At 41.5% G+C, this 23,926-nt stretch overlaps 1 protein-coding gene across 5 annotated transcripts in view; it reads left to right on the forward strand.

Moving 5' to 3' along the window:
* The window catches only part of Yeats2 (YEATS domain containing 2), a 95,581-nt gene that overhangs the window by 4,773 nt on the left and 66,882 nt on the right, over positions 1–23,926 (forward strand). For 3 of the 5 annotated variants that reach the window (XM_021185201.3, XM_085832527.1, XM_029470575.2), the window contains exons 2-7: positions 8,016–8,134; positions 10,696–10,793; positions 11,955–12,047; positions 14,673–14,918; positions 16,912–17,027; positions 19,750–19,911. In XM_021185201.3, coding sequence (XP_021040860.1) covers positions 8,035–8,134; positions 10,696–10,793; positions 11,955–12,047; positions 14,673–14,918; positions 16,912–17,027; positions 19,750–19,911 — 815 coding nt within the window. In that variant the 5' untranslated portion in view covers positions 8,016–8,034. Of the gene's footprint in view, positions 1–99; positions 164–8,015; positions 8,135–10,695; positions 10,794–11,954; positions 12,048–14,672; positions 14,919–16,911; positions 17,028–19,749; positions 19,912–23,926 lie in introns of all 5 variants that reach the window. The other 2 variants (XM_029470574.2, XM_085832526.1) reach the window with 2 other exon arrangements.

The raw sequence follows: 23,926 nt of genomic DNA on the forward strand, positions 1-23,926 counted from the left end.
CCGGCTCTCAAGTGTACAAATGGATAAATTTTCATGTAACTTACACTCATACTAATATATAAGATATGGTCACTTGAAAGTACCGTTATTCTCTTTCAGGTCGATCACCAGCAGCGGCGCCATCAGCTAAATTCAAGTTTCTCTGGCCAGCCTTGTCTACTGAGTGAGTTCCAGGATACCAGGCATGCACAGAGAAACCCTGTATCAAAACAACAAAAACAAACAAACAAACAAACAAAACAAACAAGAAAGAAGAAGGAGGTGGAAGAGGACGAAGTAGTTGTTTTTCTGACTGTGCATTTATCAGTTGAGGGATTTAGGAAATAGAATCCTTCAGTTTGTACCTTGTTCTGCTTCCTCTCGTCATAAATACTGAGATTCAACCTTGTTGCTTGGCTTGGTTTTGATTAGGTTTGCCAGTTTTCCATTCTGTGTGGATTTCTGAAAAATGGGTCATAGCTTTTTTGTTCTGGTATTTACCACAGGAGCACTGGTTGTCTTGTCCACAGGGTGGGAAGTTTGACCTGAGCAATGTGGTCGGGAGAGCTAAGCAGGCAATCATGGCCTGGATCTTTTTTTTTTTTTTTTTGGTTTTTCGAGACGGGGTTTCTCTGTGTAGCCCTGGCTGTCCTGGAACTCACTTTGTAGACCAGGCTGGCCTCGAACTCAGAAATCCGCCTGCCTCTGCCTCCCGAGTGCTGGGATTAAAGGCGTGCGCCACCACGCCCGGCTTCATGGCCTGGATCTTGATGGGCCCTGATTGTGCCCGTCCTGCCCCACCCCACCCCCAGGATTCACATGCCTAAGGAATATAAAATTGCTGACAGGATACTTGAGGTAGTCTGTGACAGATCTTCCAAAGAGCCTGAATGTATCAGGTTTCACTACTTGCTCTCAAAATTGGTTGTATCTTCTGTGAGATGGCAGGGTTCTTGTGAGATGGGTCCTAGGGCTCTAGATCTTTCCTGAAATGAGAACTATCTACAAAGTGAATTCCAAAACACCCAGGTCTCTAAAGAGAAACCCCGTAGTTTACAGTGACGGGCTTGGTGTGCTCACACACACCTTTAATCTCAGCTCTTGGGAAGCAGGCCAGGCAAGGCTACATAGCAAGTCCCTACCTGGACAAATGAGCTGAGGAAACCCAGTGGCAATAATATGTAATTAACACATTTTAATTTGCTTTTCCTTAGCTTTGGGTTTTGATACAGGGTCTTACTGTGAGCTCACACTATCGATGGAGCTGCCTATGAACTTGCAGCAATCCTCCCTCTGCCCTTGCGGCTAGGCTTACATGGATACACTACTATGCCCTTTTATATTTTAAACGTATAGATCACTAAATGACTGTCAAAACTCACTGTTTCTGTTATTTGAATAGGCATGATAGGATTCCTTGTATTGTTTATGAAAAGAATTATTTTTTTATTTATTATGCTTAAATTGGCAACATTTGTTCTCTATGACCATACTATTTGGTAAGATAAAAATTGTAAGTTGAGCCGGGCGATGGTGGCGCATGCCTTTAGTCCCAGCACTTGGGAGGCAGAGGCAGAGGCAGAGGCAGAGAGGCAGAGAGGCAGAGAGGCAGAGGCAGGCGAGTTTCTGAGTTCGAGCCAGCCTGGACTACAAAGTGAGTTCCAGGACAGCCAGGGCTATACAGAGAAACCCTGTCTCAAAACAAAACAAAACAAAAATTGTAAGTTGGAGGCAAGAGATGTGTTGTAACACACTTTGCCTGCCGTGTGGGCCCTAGGTTTGACCCGGGAGGTGTGGTGGGAAGAAATTAAATTGGAGGTATGGATGACTAAGGATTTTATTTTAGTCCTACCATTTCATTTAATTGTATTTGATTTTGTCTCAATCCATCCTTACAGGCAAAACTGAGGATAGAAGATTTATATCACTGTCTCAGTATTTTTTCCAGTTTTAACTGATTCAAAGTTTAGGGTTAGTAAACATTTTGTTTCCAAGTGGAGCTGACTCCTGTCTGTGCCTGAGTCTGTGCCTTTAATCCCAGCACGTAGAAGGCCCAGGCAGGCAGATTTCAGAGTTCTAAGCCACCCAGGGCTACATATTGAGACCTTGCTCAAAAACAAACCAAAGCAAAAAAAACCAGAGTTTTTTCTTTCCATAAATCAAAATTATAATATCATACAGTTACAGTCCCGTGTAAGGGAATATGCTCTGCCAATGTGCCTAACCTTTGCTGTCAAGGTTTTCCTAGGCAGAAACAGACCTGAATTATTCTAAACCTCTCAGGATAATTGCCACCTCTTCCTTAGTATGTTTAGCTAAAACTTAAATATCCTTTGAAATGACCGAGGAAGCTTCGTTGCAAGTTCTTAATGTAATAAATGACCTTGCATTTGTTGTATGTTGATGGTCTCTTCCTTACCTGTCCCCACTCCATTCACTTCTCCCTTCTTGTCCACAGCTTTGCATTCCTTTGAGTGGGAATAAAATAACACTCGTTGGTTTTCCATGAACCTTCCTTCCCTCTTACTACATCTGGGCAGGATTATTCTTGTGATTATTTGTGATGGACAGGACACTCACACTATGGATTCCATAGATAGGTGAAGATGACACTCCTCCTGGTCTCACATTTACAGATAATGCCCTAAGACTTTTGGCACACTCTCCAGAGTTAGGCCACCTCTGGGGAAATGGTGTGGCTCAGGAGCGGATATGAAGGTCTGCTGGGATGTATTGATCCCTGCAGGTAGAGGATCTTTTGAGTGTTATGTTGTAAGAAATTAGGAGCTGGAGAGATGGCTCAACAGTTAAAAGTACTGGCTGTTCTTCCAGAGGACTAGGGTTCAATTTCCAGCCCTTACCTGTCCAGCTCCATTTCCAGGACACTCTTGTCACACACACACATTTACACCTAGTGAAAATAAATTAGCCATATAGATTTTTTTGTTTGTTTATTTTTGCTCGTTTTGGTTTTTTCCATTACCAAGATTCTCTCAAAATTATCTAATCACAAACCAAAGAAGAAACAGTTTCTGTGTGTCTTCCTTTGCAAGCTTCTCATGGAGTTCAGGCTGGCTTTGAACTCGTGGTGTAACCCAGGATGACCTTGCCTCCAGCCTGTGGTGTCTGCCACCCCCTGCTTTGTTTGAATGTAGTACTGGAGATTGAACCCAGGGCTTCATGCATGCTGGGCAAGCGCCCTCCCACTGAGCACCCTACCACCTTACACCACTTTTCCTAACTTTAAAATAATAGTAGTTAGATTCCACACCTTCCAAAAACACTTATGTTGTAAATTACAGCAGGTAACTTAAGGTTATGAAACAACTTTACATGGCTTTACGTAGGGTACTTATAAATGCTGCATGCTTTTTGGAATATTTTGAAAGTTAGTGTTACTATCCAGGCTTTATGTATCTGTATAGTGACTTACTGTCACTTGAGTCAGGTGACTCTCTCTGGGATAAACTAAGTCAGTTCTCTTGAGTGATCTCTTGGTTATCTGTTTAATTTTATTGTTATTATTGTTATTTTCTGTGTATGAATGTTTTGCCTACATGATGACTCTGTGCTCTTTGGGTGCCTGGTGCCAGTAGAGGCCAGAAGAAGGCCTTCGATCTTCGGGACCTGGAGCTGCATACAGTTGCACATCATCATGTGGGTGCTGGGAATCAGACGCAGGTCCTCTGGAAGAGCAGGCAGGATTCTCAGCCACCTCTTCAGTCCCTCTTAGTATTTAAGACAGGTCTCCTACAACTTAGGTTGGCCTAGAACTTGATATGTTGCTGAGGCTGGCATTAAATTCCTCTACTCCCAAGTGTTGTAATTAGAGGCACCATGGCAGGCTTTCTGTGTTTGTTTTGCTCTTTTAGTATAAGGATGAAACAAAGAGCTGAGGTTCTTTTTTGTTTGTTTGTTTGGTTTGGTTTGGTTTTTGTTGTTGTTGTTGTTTTTGGTGGGGGTTTTTTGTTGTTGATTTTTGAGACAGGGTTTCTCTGTATAGCCCTGGCTGTCCTGGAACTCACTCTGTAGACCAGGCTGGCCTTGAACTCAGAAATTCGCCTGCCTCTACCTCCCGAGTGCTGGGATTAAAGGCATGCGCCACCACGCCCGGCTGCTGAGAGTCTTTTAAATTGATGTTTTTGTCTCACCTTTAAATGAACACATTTAAAAATATTTTTTGAGGGGGAAAAGTGGACTGGGTAAATTTTACTACCTGTGTTTTAAGGCATTTCCATACAAAATAAGTTGTTTTGAGTTAATGATTTATTTGTGTAAGGTCTTAGATTGGAGGGGACAGTTCAAGGGGCACTGAGAGGAATTAGTAGGGAATAAGGAGATTATTTGAAAGGTAACAGCACCATAGGCAGACAGACAGAAGGGTAAGGGGCTAGGGGTGGGGCTCCAAGAGTTCAGGCCCCAGTGTCTGAGAGAGGACAAAGCAGGGTCTCTCCCATATGCTAATGGAGGGAGACACCTAGAATTTTTTTAAGATTTGTTTTTGTTTTATGTGTAGTGTTTTGCTTGCATGGATTTTTGTGCAGTGCCTTTTAAGTCAGAAGAGGACATTGAATTCCCTGGAACTGGAGTTACAGACTTGTTAGCTGCCACGTGGCTGCAGGTGCTGGGAATCAAATCTAGGCCTTCTGGGTTAACCACTGAGCCGTGTCTCCTTCCCCATCTTAGTCTTTTGAGAGGATGCATTTTGCTTTATGGTGGCCTCTCTCATTCTCAGGCGGGAGGGGAAAGGGCAGGGTGGAGAGCAGAGGTGGGACACTTCTGATGTAAACTTACTTCCCAGGTGACTTGTGGCCTGCGAGTCGGCTGGCTGGGACTCAACAGTATCCCAGTCCAGTACCGGTCAGTATCTGTGAGACCTGAGCAGAGGCTGGAGTCTAATACCACATTCTTAAGATTAAAAACCCTGTTTTTAAGACCCCATCCACCCACTCCTTTTTTATTTTTTTCCAAGATACATAAAAAGGCTTTATTTGCAGAGAAGCAGGAATTTATCAAACAAGCCAAATCCCTTGTCGTCCTCCGATTCCTTGGACTCCTTCTCATTTTTCTTCTCTGCTGCAGTGGGGGCAGAACCAACAGCAGGAACTGCAGAGCAGGACCGCAGAAATAGCCACAGCCCCACCAGCAGGCACACTGGCCAGCTTGCCAACACCCTGGGCAGTGACATCCTCAACATTTTTTTCATCTAGCTCACTGATGACCTTATCGAGCCGGTCATTGTCCACCTTGATGCCCACGCTGTCTAGTATTTTCTTGATGTCTTTGGTGCTAGGAGGGGAGTCCCCCCCCCCCCCCCCACGAGGGTGGCCAGCAGATAAGAGTAGCACACATCTGCTGTGGTAGACAGACCTCACGCAACCTTGGACAGTGAAAGGCCTTTTTTTTTTTTTTAATTCCCTTCAGAGTCTTGCTGTGTTGCCTGGGCTGGCCTTGATCTCATGATCCACTTTCTTAGTGCCAGGTATATGGTTATTTCTACCACACCTACCTTCATTTAAAATAAACACCTTAAGAAATAGTCAGTGTGTGCTTCTGTATTTGGTTAGGTAAGTTCATCTCCCTTAGTGGTACGGCACTGTTGCAGAAAATATTAAAAAAGCATCGCCAAGTTCCTGCGCTCCATCCTGCCAATCCCACTGCCTCCACGGCTAGCCCCATGCAGTGACTGACCAGTCTTCCCAGCTTCGGTTCGCTGCCTCAGTTGCTGCCTGTGCCCTCTCAGCCATAATCCCCATGTGGTCGGTGGTCCCACCTTCCAGGAACCCAGTAGAACTAAACTCTAGAAACGTATAATCAACCAGTCAGATTTATGTATCAATACATTTCTCAGTTCACAAGGTACTCACACAAGAATTTCAGGGCTAACTGATATAGTACAAGCTGCCCACCTAGATGAGACAAGTTACCCCAGTTATCCCTTTATATATGATAGTCAAAACTACCTGTGGCCATGTAAAACCACTCGGAATCAGGATCTTCTTCCTGTCTGTCCTCCATCTTGCTTCCTTCCCCTCTGTCCTCTGTTGCTTCCTCTCCCTGCAACTCTTTGCTTCACCTCCCTTTTCCCTGGCCAGTCACAGGCCTCCTGCTGCACTAGTATTTTAATGTAATTGGGCAGGGAATATCCTGCCATACAGTACAAGTGTGGGACTCATGAAGCAGTCTTCTGTGTTACAGGTCACCGCTGTAGGGATCTGCCTGTTCTACCCCAACTTTTCCCCTTTGCCTCTCTGCCCCCTCCGCACTACCAATGTTCTAATCTCATTAGTGAATCAAACTGCCCACTAAGGGAGCCACTAGCCTCAGGCCATTAATTCAGTCTTTAAAAGGATGTATAAATTAAGATGTGCTACACATGTACAAAACACATCAGATCTTAAAGACTTGATAAAAATACACCACTGTAAAATTGCAATACTGATTCGTTTATATTGTTTAGATAACATTTCTCTTTAAAATGTGGCTGCTAAAATAAAAAAAAAATTTTTTTTTAGATTTATTTGTTTTTTATTTATATGAGTACACTGCAGCTGTCTTCAGACAAACACTAGACAAGTGCATGGGATCCCATTACTGATGGTTGCTGGGAATTGAACTCAGGACCTCTGGAAGAGCAGTCAGTGCTCTTAACCACTGAACCATCTCTCCAGCCCTAAAATAAAAATCTTTATATGGCATACATTACAGTCTAGTGGTTCCTAAGCTGGCTTAGTGTGCACTGGCTGCATGCTTCTAAGAGGATGCATTTTGGTTCATGGCAGCCTCTCTCGTTCTCAGGGGGTGGCTAACTGCTTGCTGCTGACTATTGAACACTGGCAATTCACTGTCAATAGTTCACTGTGGCAAAAAAAAAAAAAGGAACTGAATTTTATACTTAATTTATTTTGTTTATGTGTTTAATTTTATTGTATGTATCTGGATGGTTTACCTGCATGTGTCTGTGAACCACATGCATGCCTGGTGCCTATGGAGGTCAGAAGAGGGAGTCAGAGCCCCTGGAACTGAAGGTTTTGTGTCACCATGTATGTGCTGGGACTCCAACTCCGATTCCCTGGAAGAGCAACCAGTGCTCTTAGCTGCTGACCAATCCAGACCCGCTTTATTTAATTTTAATCTATTTAGTTTAAGTAGCCACATGTGGTTAGTGGCTAATGTATGAGACATTGTGAAATTAGAGGATTCATGGGATTGTTTTATATGTAAGTCTGGCTAATTTACCATACTGCAAAGTTGGTCATTAGTTTAGCCATTAAGTACACAGTTACATTTGTTATAAGTAATACTAGAAGATCAGGGATAGTTTTATTGAGTACCCACTCCAGCAAGCACTGAAGAAGCAATGGAATCGGAGTTTGCATATTAGAATGAGCCCTGAGCTACACTAGTCATGCTTTGAGATGTGCTCAAAAGCTTTGTGAATTGCACAGCACTGGAAGCTTAACATTGCTTTCATCAAAGTCTGGTTTATTCTCATATCCTTTTGTGAAAGCTAGACTTCTTTTGAAAAGTATGTGCAGGGCCAGGCATGGTCATGTATGCATTTAAAATATCCCTGAGTTCAAGGTCACTCTGGTCTTCTTTGAGCTTCAAGGCAGCCAGGGATGCATAGATTAACCCTGTCTCAAAAAAAAAAATTTTTTTTTTAATTAAAAATAGGAGGAAATGTGAGGAGCAGCAGAGCAGTGTGCAACATTGTTAAGGAATTTTCCCTTGGAAGGGAAATTCAGAGTTTTTAACAATAGCCGTGCTGATAATGCGACTTAATGCTGTTGGCTAAGTACACACAACACTGAGAGTTAGGCATCCCTAACCAGAAAATCTAAACTCTCCCAAGGTTGAAAGATTTCTGGATCTTTTCAGACCAGTCATATTCAGCCTATATATGCACAGACTTACACAAAATAAGTACCAATATTTTGTAGTGTTTGTTTATTACCTTTGTGTGTATACATAAACATTTATACATGCTAGTATTTCATAATAGTACTATTAATGTGTTTGTTATTGCTTCACAGTGAAGAATTGAATTTCACCATGTCTGGAATCAAGCGAACAATCAGAGAAACTGACCCTGATTATGAGGATGTGTCTGTGGCCCTGCCAAATAAGCGGCATAAAGCGATTGAGAGTTCAGGTAGCCGTCGAGTTGCTTTGAGACTTAACTTTGCTGACATTTGCCTGTGCATAAGGGTTTATAAAGTCTACAATCATATATAAGCTGAAGGATATTTGAAGGGTTAGCCTAGTGTTCTGTGCAGTTCACCATGTGTCACATACAAGGGAGGGGATCTGGCAGGAACATGATTAAAGTAAGCTGTAAATCTTAGCTATTGTTGCAATATAGCTTAAAATCAGAATGTTGGCAACTGGAGAGATGGCTCAGTGGTCAAAAGTGCATTCCAGTCTTTTTAGTTCTTAAAGATTTTCCCCCCTTTTTTGATTTTGAGAGAAGTTCTCTGTTATGTAGTTCTGACTGTTCTGGAACTAACTCTGTAGACCAGGCTGGCCTGAACTTACAGGGGTACCACCTGCCTCTGCCTCCTGGGTATCAGATCTGCCATTATGTTCAGTGTTTTGTTTTGTGTTTTGAGACAGGGTTTCTCTGTGTAACCTTGGCTGCCCTGGAACCCACCTTGTAGACCATGCTGGCCTTGAACTCCTGGGAACTGGGATTAAAGGCCTGTGTTGCTACCAACTAGCCTTTTTTTTTTCTTGGTAATTTTATGTATATAAGTGTTTATGCACCATGCACATGCATTTCCTGTGTAGCCCAAAAGAGGCCAGGTGTTGGAGCCTTTGAAACTGGAGTTGCAAGAGATTATTAGTTCTAATGTGAGTGTTAGGAATCAAACCTGTTTCCTCTGCAAGAGTAGCCAGTGCTCCTGACCGCTGAGCACTCACTCTAGCTCCCAAGCTCAGTGCTCTTGCAGAGGATCCAAGTTTGGTTTCCAGCATCCATGTCAGGTAGGTCACAGTAACCTGTCACTCTGGCTCCAGGGAAGTAGATGCCTTCTTTGGTCTCCATGGGCATCTGCACTCACACACATAAACATATAATTAAAACTGAAATAAATCTTTAAAAATAATAATATAAAATCAAAGTTTTTTGATGTCTCTGTAATATGGAATAACCATGTGAGGTGATTGTATGTAATAAAGGTTTTTAATATAGCTTCATATTATTTTCATGTATATAGAAATAAGAATGATCAAGTTGTTTCATGGATACTGTTGCTTAAATAGGATAACATTACTTTCAAGTATTAGTTGTCCTCATTAAATGTTTCACTTGAGTGTTAGCTAGTAAATGTCAAAGGAGGAGAGATTTCTCTTGACTCATGCTTTCAGAGTTTGGCTGGTTCCATTGCTCCTAGGCCTGAGGTGAGGGAGGATATGAGGAAATCATTCTTGTAGTAGTGGGGCTGTTCTCGGTACAAGAGTCCAGAAGCTGAAGGAGAAAAGAGTGAGCCACAGTGGCTTAGGATAAGATGTATCCTTCAGCCAGGTGATGGTTTGAGCACCTTTAATATCAGAGGCAGTGGATCTCTGAATTCGAGGCCATCCTGGTCTACAGAGCAAGTTCCAGGACAGCTGGAGCTACACAGAGAAACTCTGTATTGAAAAACAGCTCTGTGGGGGGATATAATCTTTCAAAGGCATGGGCTTCTCCAACTAGGTACTAGGTCACACACCTAGACTCACTAAGACCTCGCTCGCAACAGCATTGTCAGCTGGAACCAAGGTTTTAGTACATGAACGTTTGGGAACATGCCAGATGTGATTACAGTCTTGAAGGTCATCTGTGAATAACAGAAATTTAGAAAATACTGATCTAGTACTACTAACCCTGCTTGTAGCTGCTAGTGGGGACTTAAGGTTCATTGGTATTTCACTATTATGTAATCTGTTGAAAGTAAATTATTGATTACATTAACATTTTGAATCATGGTTTATCTTTGTTTTTTATTATTTTTTTTTAATTTTTTTTAAAGATTTATTTATTCATTATATGTAAGTACATTGTAGCTCTCTTCAGACACTCCAGAAGAGGGAGTCAGATCTCGTTATGGATGGTTGTGAGCCACCATGTGGTTGCTGGGATTTGAACTCCGGACCTTCGGAAGAGCAGTCGGGTGCTCTTACCCACTGAGCCATCTCACCAGCCCCAATCTTTGTTTTTTTAAACTAACATAAAATGATACATATTTGGGGCTGGATAGATGGCTCAGGGTCAGCAGTTAAGAACCTTTGCTGTTCTGTCCCCAGCACTTACTGGGCTACTCACAGCATCCAGCAAGTCCAACTCCAGGTTATCTGACACCTTCTTCTGGCTTCCACAGATACCTGCATATTCATGTGCACGAATATACACACATAGACTCACAGATAAAAGATATTTTTATTAACTATATTTATGACCTATCTGTCTGTCTATCACACAGTATTTTGTTATTAGCTTACTTTTTTCTTCCCTATCTTACAGTTTCATGCAGATGAAAAAGACATATTTTTCTTTCTGAACCATTTAAGAACAGATTGTATAGTTTTATTTCTGTATACTTGTTTAGGCTATTGTGTGATGAACTCAAAGCAATTTTTGTTTTTTGGGGGGTGGGAGTGGGGACTGGTTTCTTTGGCTGCTGATTTAAATCAGTAGGTACTGATTAATTTGGTATGTTTTTGTTCTTTCTGTAGCTCGAGATGCAGCGGTGCAGAAAATTGAGACTATTATTAAGGAGCAGTTTGCTCTTGAGATGAAGAATAAGGAACATGAGATTGATGTCATTGACCAGGTATAATAATGATAAATTGAAAACACTAAATTTATGGGAGGGAAAATATATTATTTGTTGAGGTTTATTTAAAAAATAAAAATTCTGATGTTGGGCATGGTGGCATACATCTTTAGTCTCAGCATTCCAGAGGCCCAGACAGATGGAACTCTGTGGGTTCCAAGATATCCTGGTCTTTATAATGAGTTTCAGCCAGCCAAGGCTACAGAATGAGACTGTCTCAAAACAAAATCAAAAAATTATCCTGCTAAGGGATGGGCACATCTATAATCCCAGGAGGACTTGGGAGTGGAGACAAGAGCTCCAGACATTTAAGGTCATCCTCAGCTACTTAGTATATTTGAAACCCGCCTGGGACACATGAGTCTTTGTCTCAAAAAACCCAAAATAAATAAAGTTGGAGAAAAGATAAAAAGTTCTACTTGAACTTCCATCCCCAGATATAATCCTTTTTGGTATTGTTCTCAGTATACTATAGTTATTGCTTAATTAATAAATATGCTCACATGCTATATTTTGGTTTTTGTTTGTTTTATTTGTAGGTTTTTTGTTGTTGTTTTTTAGATTTATTTGTTATGTATAGTGTTCTTCTGCCTATATATAGGCAAGAAGAGGGCACCAGATCACATTAGAGATGGTTATGAGCCACCATGTGGTTGCTAGGAATTGAACTCAGGACCTCTGGAAGAGCAGCCAGCATTCTTAACCTCTGAGCCATCTCTCTAGCCCCTGGTATTGTTCTTTTGAGACAAGGTTTCTCTGTGCAGTCCTGGTTGTCCTGGAACTCAGTCTATAGACATGGCTGGTCTCGAACTTAAAGAGGTCAGCCTGCCTCTGCCTCCCAAGTGCTGGGATCAAAGGCTTGCACCACAAGGCCCGGCATTTTTGGATTTTTAAGACTTTACTGATCAGGGAAGCACACACTCTTGCCTCTTTCTCCAGTCTGTTCTGGGGTAAAAGCATAGACTCCAGGGCTTTGTTTATACACATGAAGTACATCTCCAGCCTGTATCTTTGCCAGTTTAATTAGATGAGAAGGATTTATTTGTTGAAGCAATTCAAGAAGCCGAGTTCTTGCTTTTGTTGTGTGTTTATTCTGTGGATTTTAAGTCATTGTTGTTATTTGCCTATTAAACAACATTTAAACTCTCACTGTTTTAGCGACTGATTGAAGCCAGGAGGATGATGGATAAGCTCCGGGCCTGCATTGTAGCAAACTATTATGCTTCCGCTGGTCTCCTGAAGGTTTCTGAGGTTAGTGCTCCTCATAGTCCAGTCTGTTCTGTGTGGATTCCCTGCCATTGAGACATTTCTCATATTGCATTTGATAAGCCTGGCCACCTTTCTGAAGAACACAGATCGTCAGGCAATGTGTTTAACATGGTGGTGTCCTTTCTGTACTGATGGCTAGTGTAATACGAGCAGGGAGACCTTACTGCAACTCCTCCTAGTTCTTCCTCTTGCTTTGCCTTAGTGAGCGTGCCTTGTGCTTTTAAATGCTACTTCTTAATGGTAGTTTTAAATATAAGAAAAAGACAAACATGTTTTGCATACCATGTAGATTCATCAGTTTAAAATTCTGTTTTCTTTTCTCTAAAGCATTTAAAATTAGGTTCTTAGATATCATAACATTTCAGCGCTCCTGTAAAACCTTTTTACTCCTTTTTCTCTTTTTCCTGGCAACCGTGTATTAACCACAGAGTGCCAGTGAAAGACACACATACATAATGCCTGTAAAAACACAAAACCAGAGACTATAAAATATAAGCAAATAATCAGTAAGATAAAACAAAAAATCAAATAAGGCATTATCCATCCTGTGGATGTCTTCCCAGGATTTCTTTGTATGTAAGGTTCCTTTAAGAATATTAGTCCTGGGTGAGGGCTGACCTCAGTCTAGTATGACTTCATTTTATATTGGCTACATCTACAAAGACCCCCTTTTTCCCCTCCTATTCTCTGTGTGTTTGCTTGTGCCTGTCCTTGGCCCGAGGCTCTCCCATATGATAGGTATATAATGTACAATTCAGTAACACCGACAGCCCCTTAGGCTCATTCTGAATAAAGCCACAGATTCTGGGTGAACATGACTTTGTAGAATTTGTACATCCACCCTTCTGGCATCGTTGATGGACTAGCTCAGTGTTGGCTCAGCGCAGTGGACATCATGAGCTGAGTTTGCGTGACGTAAAGGAGACTGTAAGCAGGTACTCACCTTGAAAAACTGGTGTTGTGTTCGCTTATCACTGGGGTGCGCACTGTCAGGATGCCTAGATATAAACCGATTTTAGCTCCTGGTGTTCTGATTAAGATTTGCTAAGGGCTGCAGATATGGCTCAGTCGTTGGGTTTACTTGAGTTCAGTTCCCAGTGTCTGCATGGTGGATCGCAACTCTAACTTTACTTTCAGGGGATCCAACACCCTCTTCTGTCTTCTGCAGGTATCAGATATTCACATGTTGCACATTTGTGCATGCAAGTAAAACACTTATACAGATAAAATAAATCTTTAAAAATTTTTTAAAAACATTCAAGAAATCTAGGCTTTGTTTTATATAGTCATTTAATTATTTTAGTTTGGAGAACACCCAGTACTGAAATGGGCTGTCAACTGAATTAATCAGCTGTATATGTTATTTTAAAACATTAGTCTCTTCACCCAGACCATGGCTTTTGTTTTGATTAATCACTGTCGCTTGATCTCTCTCTCTCTCTCTCTCTCTCTCTCTCTCCCTCCCTCCCTCCCTCCCTCCCTCCCTCCCGCTGTCTGTCTGTCTCTCTGTGTATGTGTGTGCGTGCGTGCGTGCGTGCATGTATCCATGTTGGGATGAAATCTTGCAGTCTAACTCCTGCTGTCCTAGCAGCTGCAATCCTTCTGCCTCTGCCTGCCTCCCGAGTACTGGGATTACAGATAGTACCACCTTGCCCAGCCAGTGATACAGATGGTTTTTGTTTGTTTGTGTATGTTTTTATTGTTTTATTTTTTTTAATCGTTCGTTTGTGTCTCAGTATGTACACATACGTGCAAGTGCCAGTGGGCAGTAGAGCCAGAGGCATCCTTCTGACCCAGTTACTTGGGGCTAGAGTTGAAGTTGTGAGCTTGTGACATGAATTCAATGACACCACTTTAAACACAACTGAACTTAGGCCCCTGAACAAGCCTGAAGGAATGTTCCACATTGCTGATTTTAAAGCTTCTACTTCTGTTGTTTTTAACTCCAGTGTGGGTTTCGTTTTTTTTTTTTATACTGTGTACTTTCATTGTTTGTTTTGAGACTATGTAATCCAGGCTGACCTGGAACTGAAGATTAGTTTACTTAATTACTTAGACTCCAAAGATCTTGGGATTGTCATCATGAGTCACAATGCCTAGTTCTGTGTCCTTTTAAAATCAAACCTTGCTGGGGATAGTGACACTTACCTTGGGCTCGTGGCCTTCCTGCTCCTGCCTCCTGGATGCTAGGATCACAGGCATATTCTGCCAAGCTGCTTATGTGTGGTACTGAGTTCATGCATGCTGGACAGTCAGCCTCAGTTTCCTTAGTGTGTTCACGGGTCTCTGCCCCTATCACGCCTGGCTCATTTTTGACCTTAGAGTTAGAACTTTTGCACAGTCGCTTGTCCCTCTAGTTTTTGTTTCGTTGATACAAGGCTAGGTATAAGAATTTACGGATGTAGAGAGATTTTGTGTTTTCTTTTTCTTTCTTTTATTTTTGGTTGATAGCCTAGCCTTTACTAGCCGAGCCATCTCTCAATACAGGATGTGGAGAGGTTTTTGAAAGTTTGCTAACATGATCTTACCGTAGGTAGGCGTTTTCAGGAATTAGGATTTCGCCAGCTTTAGTGGGTTTGATTAAGTTTGCTTCTTTCATTTTTCTAGGGATTAAAGACATTTGATCCAATGGCTTTTAATCACCCTGCTATCAAGAAGTTTCTGGAATCACCTTCTAGGTCATCATCTCCTACCAATCAGAGATCAGAAACACCATCTGCCAATCACTCTGAAAGTGACTCTTTGTCTCAGCACAATGACTTCCTGTCTGACAAAGACAATAACAGCAACGTGGATATGGAGGAAAGACTCTCAAGCACCGGGGAACAGAGACCAAGCCGAAAGACAGGAAGGGTATAGCTCCAGCGGGGATGGACCTGCTGTCTATTAAATGTGGGCAAGACATAAGTAGTTTGATTTTTACAAGGACCATTGGTTCTTTGAGATAGGATCTCAGTCTGGGGCTCAACAGGCTAGTCTAAAACTTGAGATATCTCTTGCCACAGTTCCCAAGTGGTGATGTTACAGGATTGAACCATTGTGTAGGCCTAAGAAGCTGAAGCTGTGTCCTTTTGGGGGGGGGGGGTGGCAGCGAGGGGAGCATCTTGCACTATAGCCAGGCTGGTCTCAAATTAGCAGAGTCTTCCTTCCTTGGCCTCCTGAATGCTGGGTTGCAGGTGTGAACCATCATACCCAGCAACACTGAGTATTAATGGTTATCACAACTACCAGTTAGAGTGCTGCCATTCTGGGGTGTGTGGGTGTGGGTGTGCATGTGTGTGTGTGTGTGTGTGTGTGTATTTGACATTCTCACTTAGAGCATAGCACTCCAGGGTGCAGCAGAGCTCTTGGATGTCATTCATGCAGATGGGAAAGAACCCTTAAGGGTTGGAGTTCCATGATCTTGCTGAAGGTCTAAGTAGTAACTCCTGTAATTTGACATACAAAAACCAAAATACACAATTCTTTTCTTGATTCAGTTTTGCTATGAGGCCCTGGCTGATCACACACTGATTATGTAGACCGGGCTGGTCCGGAACGTGTAGTGATTGCCCTACCTCTGCCTCCCAAGTGCTGGAATCACTGTGCCCAGCTACAAAGCTACATAATACATGGTTTATTTGGTGTTTGTATTTATGTATAGAGTTACTATCAGGTTAGACTAGTGATGTCACAGCTACAGTTTCAGTTATAAAGGGAACTTCCAAGTAGCTCTCCATACATTCAGACATCAGTGTTAAAAAAAAAAAAAAAAACAACAACAACAAAACAAACAAACAGCCGGGCGGTGGTGGCGCACGCCTTTAATCCCAGCACTTGGGAGGCAGAGGCAGGAGGATTTCTGAGTTCGAGGCCAGCCTGGTCTACAGAGTGAGTTCCAGGACAGCCAGGGCTATACAGAGAAACCCTGTCTCGAAAGAAAAAAAAACCAACAACAAAACAGACATCAGTGTTTAATTTTCATAAAAACAAATCATTATTTTTATGATAAATTCGCTTGTGTATTGTTGAAAAAAGTAAAGCAGGAAGGCCTTTTTAAAATTAACCCATACTCTGATAGCTCGTTATCAGGACTGAATATTTAGATTTACTTGGGTTTGGTCAGTATTCTTTCTCTTACTGCCATCTTTTAGGCTGGAATGACAGGCATGTGCCTCATACCTGGAGTATAGGTGTTGGAGCCTAACACAAGGCTTGGCCCCAGCTAGAGAAGCGCTCTACCAACCTTTACATCCCTAGACTCACTAATTTGTTGTTGTTGGTGGTGGTGGTGGTGTTTTTTGAGACAGGATTTCTCTGTAGCACAGACTACACTCTTTGTGGACTAGACTGTCCTCAGAACTCAAAGATCCACCAGCTTCTGCCTCTCAAGTGCTGGGATTAAAGGCATGAGCAGCCATGCCCAGCTCTTTCTTTAAGAAAGGAAAATTAGCTGGAGGGATGGCCAGGTGGTTAAGAGTGCTGGTTGCTCTTCCAGAGGACCTGGGTTTGTTTCCCAGTATCCACATGGCAGCTCTCATTGTTGTAACTTCAGTTCCTGGGGATCTACAGTCTCTTGTGGCCTCAGTAGACACCAGGCACACAATTGATGAATCAACACACATGTAAGCAAAACAGTCATAAAATAAAATGTAAATTAAACAACAACAAAACCAACCATACTGCCAGGTGTGGTGGCGCATGCCGTCAGTCTCAGCACTCAGGAGAGCAGAGGAGAGCTACACAGCAAGTCCCAGGCCTGCTGGGTGGAGAAGACCCTGTTCTCTGAAAGATAAAACCTTCATTATGTCAGCACCCTATTGAATACTGTTTCAGTGAGCACAAATGTTGATCTCATTTCTTTCAGGACACGTCTAGTATCAGTGGCTCCCACAAACGGGAACTACGGAATGCTGACCTCACAGGAGATGAGACTTCACGACTGTTTGTCAAGAAAACGATAGTAGTCGGCAATGTGTCCAAGTTAGTACCGTGAGATATTTCCCATGCGCCACTCACTGCGACACCAGCACTTTGCCGTCACTGCATATTCACAGCGGTAGTACAGTAGGAGGAAGGTTCTGGAATTCTTTATTCCTAGCTTGTTTGAAAAGTAAACGTTGATCTAGAAATATTCATAGAGTAATCTTGCACCTTAGTAGAACAAGATTTCATCTACATTTTCCCTGGCTCAGTGATATTCTGTGACTATTCCTGGTGATAAATGAGGTGTTTGCTCTTGAATGCCACTATAGAAGAAACAAGGTAGCATACTTTTTACACTTCGAGTTACTTACTTATTTTTATTTTATGTGTGTGAGTGCCTGTGTTTATGTGGTCCACACGAATGCCTGGTTGCCTGCTGAGGCCAGAAAAAGACATCAGATCCCCACGACTGGAGTCAGAGTTGGGAGCCTCCATGTATATTCTGGGAACAAACCTGGATTCTCTGGAAAGGCAGCCCATGCTTTTAACCCATGAGCCATCCCTCAGGCCCTGCTTATTTATTTTTGAGCTGTTTTTTTGCCAAGCTGGCCACAAGCTCACAATCTCCCTGCCTCAGCTGTCTGCATAGCTCATGCTCAGATACACAGCAGGATTCCCAGTTGCTGTTTACACTTGCATGTGTAATTTATGTATTTGATGATTATTATTTGTATTTGTGTTTTGTTTGCTTTAGAACTCTAGAGAAGCGCTTGCATCTCGCTCCAGAGTGCTGGGAGGAAAGGCATGCGGGGTTTTCAGTTATTTGAGAGCTACTGAGGTAGTGAGGTTTTGTCATTGCTTTACTCTGGCTTTCAGAGATGTGTTTTCCACTTTCATAGTATCTGCATTTCATATTTAGCTGTCATCCTTATCAAAGTAGACACCAACTGTCTTTTTTCCTGAACATTCCTTTATTTCTTTTGTGAAATGGAATGATTTAGGGGGCTGAAAAGGTGGCTCAGTGATAAAGAACACTGGATAGCCTTCTGGAAGGCCCAGGTTCAATTCCCAGCCCCACCGTGGCTGCTTACAACTGTTTGTAACTAGTTCCAGAGGATCCAGCCCCCTCTCTGTCCTCTGCAAGTACTGCACATATAATGCACAAGATGTGCATGCAGGCAGGATACCCATATAGGTAACATTTAACGATTTAAGTGGGTAGCATTTTGTTGTTTGATTTCTCCTCTTCTTCCTCCTTTTCTTCCTCTTTCTTTTTCATCTTCTTTCTCCTTCATCTTTTCCTCCTCTTTCATCTTCTTTCTCCTTCATTTTCTTCCTCTTTCTCTTCTCCTCTTATTCCTTCTCCTTTTCCTCCTCCTCTTCCTCCCCCTCTTCATCCTCTTCCTCCGTATGACTTCAAGGCCAGCTTAGGGTACACTGGTGCTAACCTGCCAAACCATCTCCCAGCCCTTAACACCAACTTTTTAGTTTTTTTTTTTTTAAAGATTTATTTATTAATTATATGTAAGTACACTGTAGCTGTCTTCAGACACTCCAGAAGAGGGCGTCAGATCTCGTTATGGATGATTGTGAGTCACCATGTGGTTGCTAGGATTTGAACTCAGGACCTTTGGAAGAACAGTCAGTGCTCTTACCCGCTGAGCCATCTCACCAGCCCTTTTTAGTTATTTTTAAGATTAATGAAAGTTTAATAAGGTTACACAAAAGTCAGTTCTTATTTGAAAGCCTCATATTAAATAGCACTTAAAAATTATATTTATATTAGCAATCAAAACATGCTTAGTAAATCAAACAAAAGACAGGCTAGCCCTTCAAGAAGAATTTATAAAAATTAATTTATTAAAAGGAATAGAACAATAGTCAGACTAACAGTCAAGGAAGCTTAGTACTGTTGTAAAGGCCACTCCTCCCTAAATTAAAACTGACCTGCAGATAGAGCGCAGAGACAGAGTGCTTGTGTGGACGGGGTGTGGCGCATCTTGTACCTTGCAGTACTAAGGATAATCAGAGACCTAATGAGCACACCAGAGGCTATGGCCACGTTTTTCACCAGAATCTAAGAAGGGTGTCCCATTCACTAGCAAAAGGCAAAGCCCACCAAGGATAGAGGCTTCATGTGCCATGGTCATACCCAGTGTATTTCTACCTTAGATACCCACTCGATAAGAAACCAAGTTTGATTGTTCTCTTTTAGTTTGGTATTGAGAATTAGAAAACAAACTTGAAGGGAATTAAGTAGGCATGGAGGTTTTAGAAAAAAAAGGATTAGAGACTGGTCAAGTGTGACTGCTGATAATTACTGCTGGAAATTTTAGTTTTAAGCAGGGCCTCATTATTAGTTATTGTTAATATTTTTAATATGTATTTGTGTTTTGTCTGAATGTATGTGTGAATCCCATGTGTGTCCCTACAGAGGTCAAAAGAGGGCATCCAATGCCTAGACTGGAGTTAGAGTTGTAAGCCTTTCTATGGGTATTGGGAATCACAGATCCTCTGGAAGAGCAGCCAAAGCTCTTAGTTGCTGAGACCTTACTGTAGTCTCAGTTACTAGTCTTGAGGTTTTTAGTTTATTATTATTGCTGTGTGCATATGTTCTTGTGTATATGGACTTGTACATCAGGACATTATTTTAAGTGGGATCCTGGAATTAAATTCAGATTGTGAGATTTTTGTGGCAAGCACCTTCCCCAGTGAGCCATCTCATCAGCACAAATAATTAATTTTTGAAGGAAGAAGCTCATCTCTCTTTCTTCTCCAGGTACATACCTCCAGATAAGCGGGAAGAAAATGACCAGTCAACCCATAAGTGGATGGTATATGTCCGAGGGTCGCGTAGAGAGCCCAGCATTAATCACTTTGTCAAGAAAGTTTGGTTTTTCCTTCATCCTAGCTATAAACCAAACGATCTTGTGGAAGTTAGGTGAGCACACCAAAGATTTACTGAATTTAAGAAATGTGAATAACTTTGCAACGTGCCTTAGGAATCTTTATACTGTCAATACTTTCTCAGTACCCACTCTCTGTCATTAGATAGCTTTTGCTGTGGTTTCCCTCGGCAGAGTATTTCTAACTGACCCTGTCACCTGTCATATTGTCACTGTGCTGTGTTGGTAGCCTTTGAAGGACTGGTGCATAGAAAGTGTTTTAACATTACAGAAATGTTTGCAGCTCCCTGTAATATCACTTTCAGATGTAATCCCAGTGGTATGTCTCCTGTTCACAGACTTAAGAAATAAGTACAGTGATTTCAGGAAGATGGGATGATTGTATGTACTGACATGAAATGTATGTTATTTAGGTGCATTCTCTATTCTGCATTTTCTATATGTTAGCAGCTCCTAAACACCCTTACTATCTTGTACTTTATTGTTAGTGTCAGTGAAATTTCTCATATCCCTGTGTGACACAGAGCATTCGATTCATGGCCCTGTTGAACTCCTTAAAATGACAAATATGTTCCTTCCCCCACCCCATGTTGGTCTAGGAAGGAGTGTTTTCCTTTTCTTATCTGCGGTTTCTGGACCACCTTTCCTCCGTTCTTAAAAACTCCTCAGTCCAGCAGGGTGGTGGTGGGGAACGTCTTTAATTGCAGCACTTGAGAGGTGGAGGCAGGAGGAACTCTTTAAGTTGGAGGCCAGCTTGGTCTTCAGAGCTAGTTCCAGGACAGCCAGACAGCCTGTCTCCAAAAACAAAAGCATAAAACCTCAGTCCTGTCATAGCTCATACAGCCTGCCTCCTCCCTGGTTCTGATTATCTACTAATTTCCAATATGGACACCTCTTTGAAAACCAGCCGTAACCCTCCTTACTGCTGTTGCTCTTTTCCGCTAGAGCTCTCTCATCTTTTGGGTATATGCCCAGGAGTGGCATAGCTGGGTCTTGGTGTAGAAATAGTCACAGTTTTCTGAGAAACCGTCAAAGCAGTTGTATGAGTTTGCACTCCTATTAGCAATAGAGGAGTGTTCCCTTGCCCCACACCCTCGCCAACTTCTATTGTCACTTGAGCTTTTGATCTTAACCATTCTGAAGCGTGTAAAATGGAATGCCACAGTCGGTTTGATTTGCATATTTCCCTGGTAACTAGGGATATTGAACATTCTCACTATTCGAGATTCCTCTTCTAAGAATTCTCTGTTTAGCACTGTACCCATTTTTTAATTGGGTTATTGATTTGGTTTGTTGATATCTAGTTTCTTGGGTTCTTTATATATTTTGGATATTAGCTCTGTCAGATGTGAAGTTGGTGAAAATCTTTTCCTATTTGGAAGGCTGGCCTTTTGTTCTATTGATGGTCTCCTCTGCCTTATAGAAGCTTTTCAGTTTGAAGAGGTTATTGATTGTTGATGTCAGTGCCTGAGCTGTTGGTGTTCTGTTCAGGAAGTTGTGTCCTGTGCCAATGTGTTCGAGGCTATTCCCTAATGCCTCTTGTGTCAGGGTTAGTGTGTCTGGTATTATGTTGAGACCTCTGGTGCAGGTGGACTTGACTTTTGAGCAGGGTGATAGATAAGAATCTATTAGCATTCTCCATGTAGATACTCAGTGTCTATAGGTGTGTGGATATGTCTGGGTATTCCATCAACCTGTCTGGTTTTTATGCCAATACCATGTAGTTTTTATTACTATTGCTTTGTAATACAGCTTGAAATCAGGGATGGTGATACCGCCAGAAGTTCTATTACTGTTCAGGATTATATTAGCAATACTGGGTTTTATGTTTTTCCAAAGGAAATATAATATTGACCTTTCAGGATATGTGAAGAATAGTGCTGGGATTTTGATGGGGATTGTCTTGACTCTGCAGATTCTTTTGGTAAGACGGCCATTTTTAGTGTGTTAATCCTACCAATCCATGAGGATGGGAGATCTTTCCATCTTCTGGGGTCTTCTTCGATTTCTTTCTTTAGGGACTTGAAGTTCTTGTCACACAGATCTTTACCTGGCTTAGTGAGAGTTACCCAAGATATGTTATATTATCTGTGGCGATTGTGAAGGGTGTTGTTTTCCCACTTTCTTTTTCAGTCTGTTTGTCATTTGTATATAGGAGAATCGCTTTTTTTTTTTCCCTTTGAGTTAATTTTGTATCCAGCCACCTTGCTGAAGGTGTTTATTCGCTTCAGGAGTTCCCTGGTAGAAATTTTGGGGTTGATTTTGTACTGTCATATCATCTGGGAATAAAGATACAATACTTTGATGACTTTTCCAGTTTGCATCCCCTTGATCTCCCTTAGTTATATTGCATTAGCTAGAACTTTGAGCACTATTTTGAATAGTTTTGTTCCTGATTTTAGTGGAATTGCTTTGAGGTTTTCTCCATTTAATTGGATGTTAGCTTACTGCCTTCTTGATGTTGGTATAGTGCCGTATTATGTTTATGTCTGCCCCTTGTATCCCTGATCTCCTACACGTCTGTCATGAAAGGGTGTTGGATTTTTGTCGAAGGAGTTCTCAGCATCTAAAGAGATGACCATGTGTTGTTGTTTTCTTTCTTTCAGTTTGCTTGTGTGGTGCATTGCATTGACTGATGTTCATTCATTGCACCATCCTTGCATCTCAGGGATGAAGCCTGCTTGATCATGGAGGATGATCTTTTTAATGTGTTCTTGGATTTGGCTTACAAGTATTTTATTGGGTATTGTTGCATCCATGTTTACAAAGGAAATTGGTCTATAATTTTCTTCTTTGTTGAATCTTTTTGTGGTTTGGATATCAGGATGAATGCCTCATACAATGATTCTGGCAATGTTCCTTCTGTTTCTAGTTTATGGAACAGTTTGAGCCATATTGGCGTTAGCTCTTAAAATCTGGTAGAATTCTATGCTAAAAAAAACCTGGCCCTGAGCTTTTTTAGGTTGGGAAACTTTTTTTCTTCTTTTTTTTTTTTTTTTTTTTTAAGAAAATTTAAAAATGTATTTATAATGGAAATATTTCATATCCTACCACTCACTGAATTTTTTTTAACTTACTCACATTGGATCCCATTCACTGCCCCACCCCTACCCCAGTCACCCTCTCTCACAATCTTTCCTCTATCTCCCTCCCCTTTTCCTCTTAAGTATCTCCACTCCCCCTGGGTATCCCCCCCCCCCCCCCATACTTCAAGTCTCTGTGAGGCTAGGTGCTTCCTCTCCCACTGAGGCCAGAAAAGGCAGCCCAGCTAGTAGAATATATCTCACATACAGGCAACAGCCAGACTTTTGATGGCTGCTTCTCTATTTCCTTAGGGGTTATAGGTCTGTTTAGATTGTTCATCCGATCTTGCTATAACTTTGTAAGTGGTATTTTTCAAGAATATTATCCATTTCTTTTAGGTTTTTCAATTTTGTGAAGTGTAGGTTTTTAGAGTATGACTTACTGATTCTTTGGATTTCCTCAGAATCTGTTATTATGTCCCCATTTTTGTTTTTGATTTTGTTAACTTGGATATTCTCTTTCTGCCTTTTAATTAGTTTAGATAAAAGTTTGTCTGTCTTGTTACTTTTTCTCAAATAACCAACTCTTTGTTTCATTGATTCTTCATATTGTTTCTTTCTATTTTATTGATTTCAGCCCTAAGTTTGATATTTCTCTTGGATGTGCTTTTTTTTTTTTTTTAATGTAGGCAGTTAGTGCTATGAACTCTCCTCTTAGTACTACTTTCATTGTGTCCCATAAGTTTGGATATGTTACGCTTTCATTTTCATTGAATTCTAGAAAATCTTTGATTTTTTCCTTTATTTCTTCTTTGACTCAGTGGTCACTGAGTAGAGAGTTGTTCAGTTCCATGACTGTAGGCTTTCTGGTTTTTCTGTTCTTAAAATCAACCTTTAATCCATGGTGGTCTGATAAGACACGGGGTTATTTCAGTTTTCTTTTATCTGTTGAGGCTTGCTTTGCAGTCAGTTTTAGAGAAAGTTCCATGAGATGCTGAGAAGAAGGTATATTTTTTGATTTTGGGTG

This window comes from Mus caroli, unplaced genomic scaffold (assembly GCF_978045245.1).
Source record: "Mus caroli unplaced genomic scaffold, Mus_caroli_1 scaffold_17, whole genome shotgun sequence".
Lineage (NCBI taxonomy): Eukaryota > Metazoa > Chordata > Mammalia > Rodentia > Muridae > Mus > Mus caroli.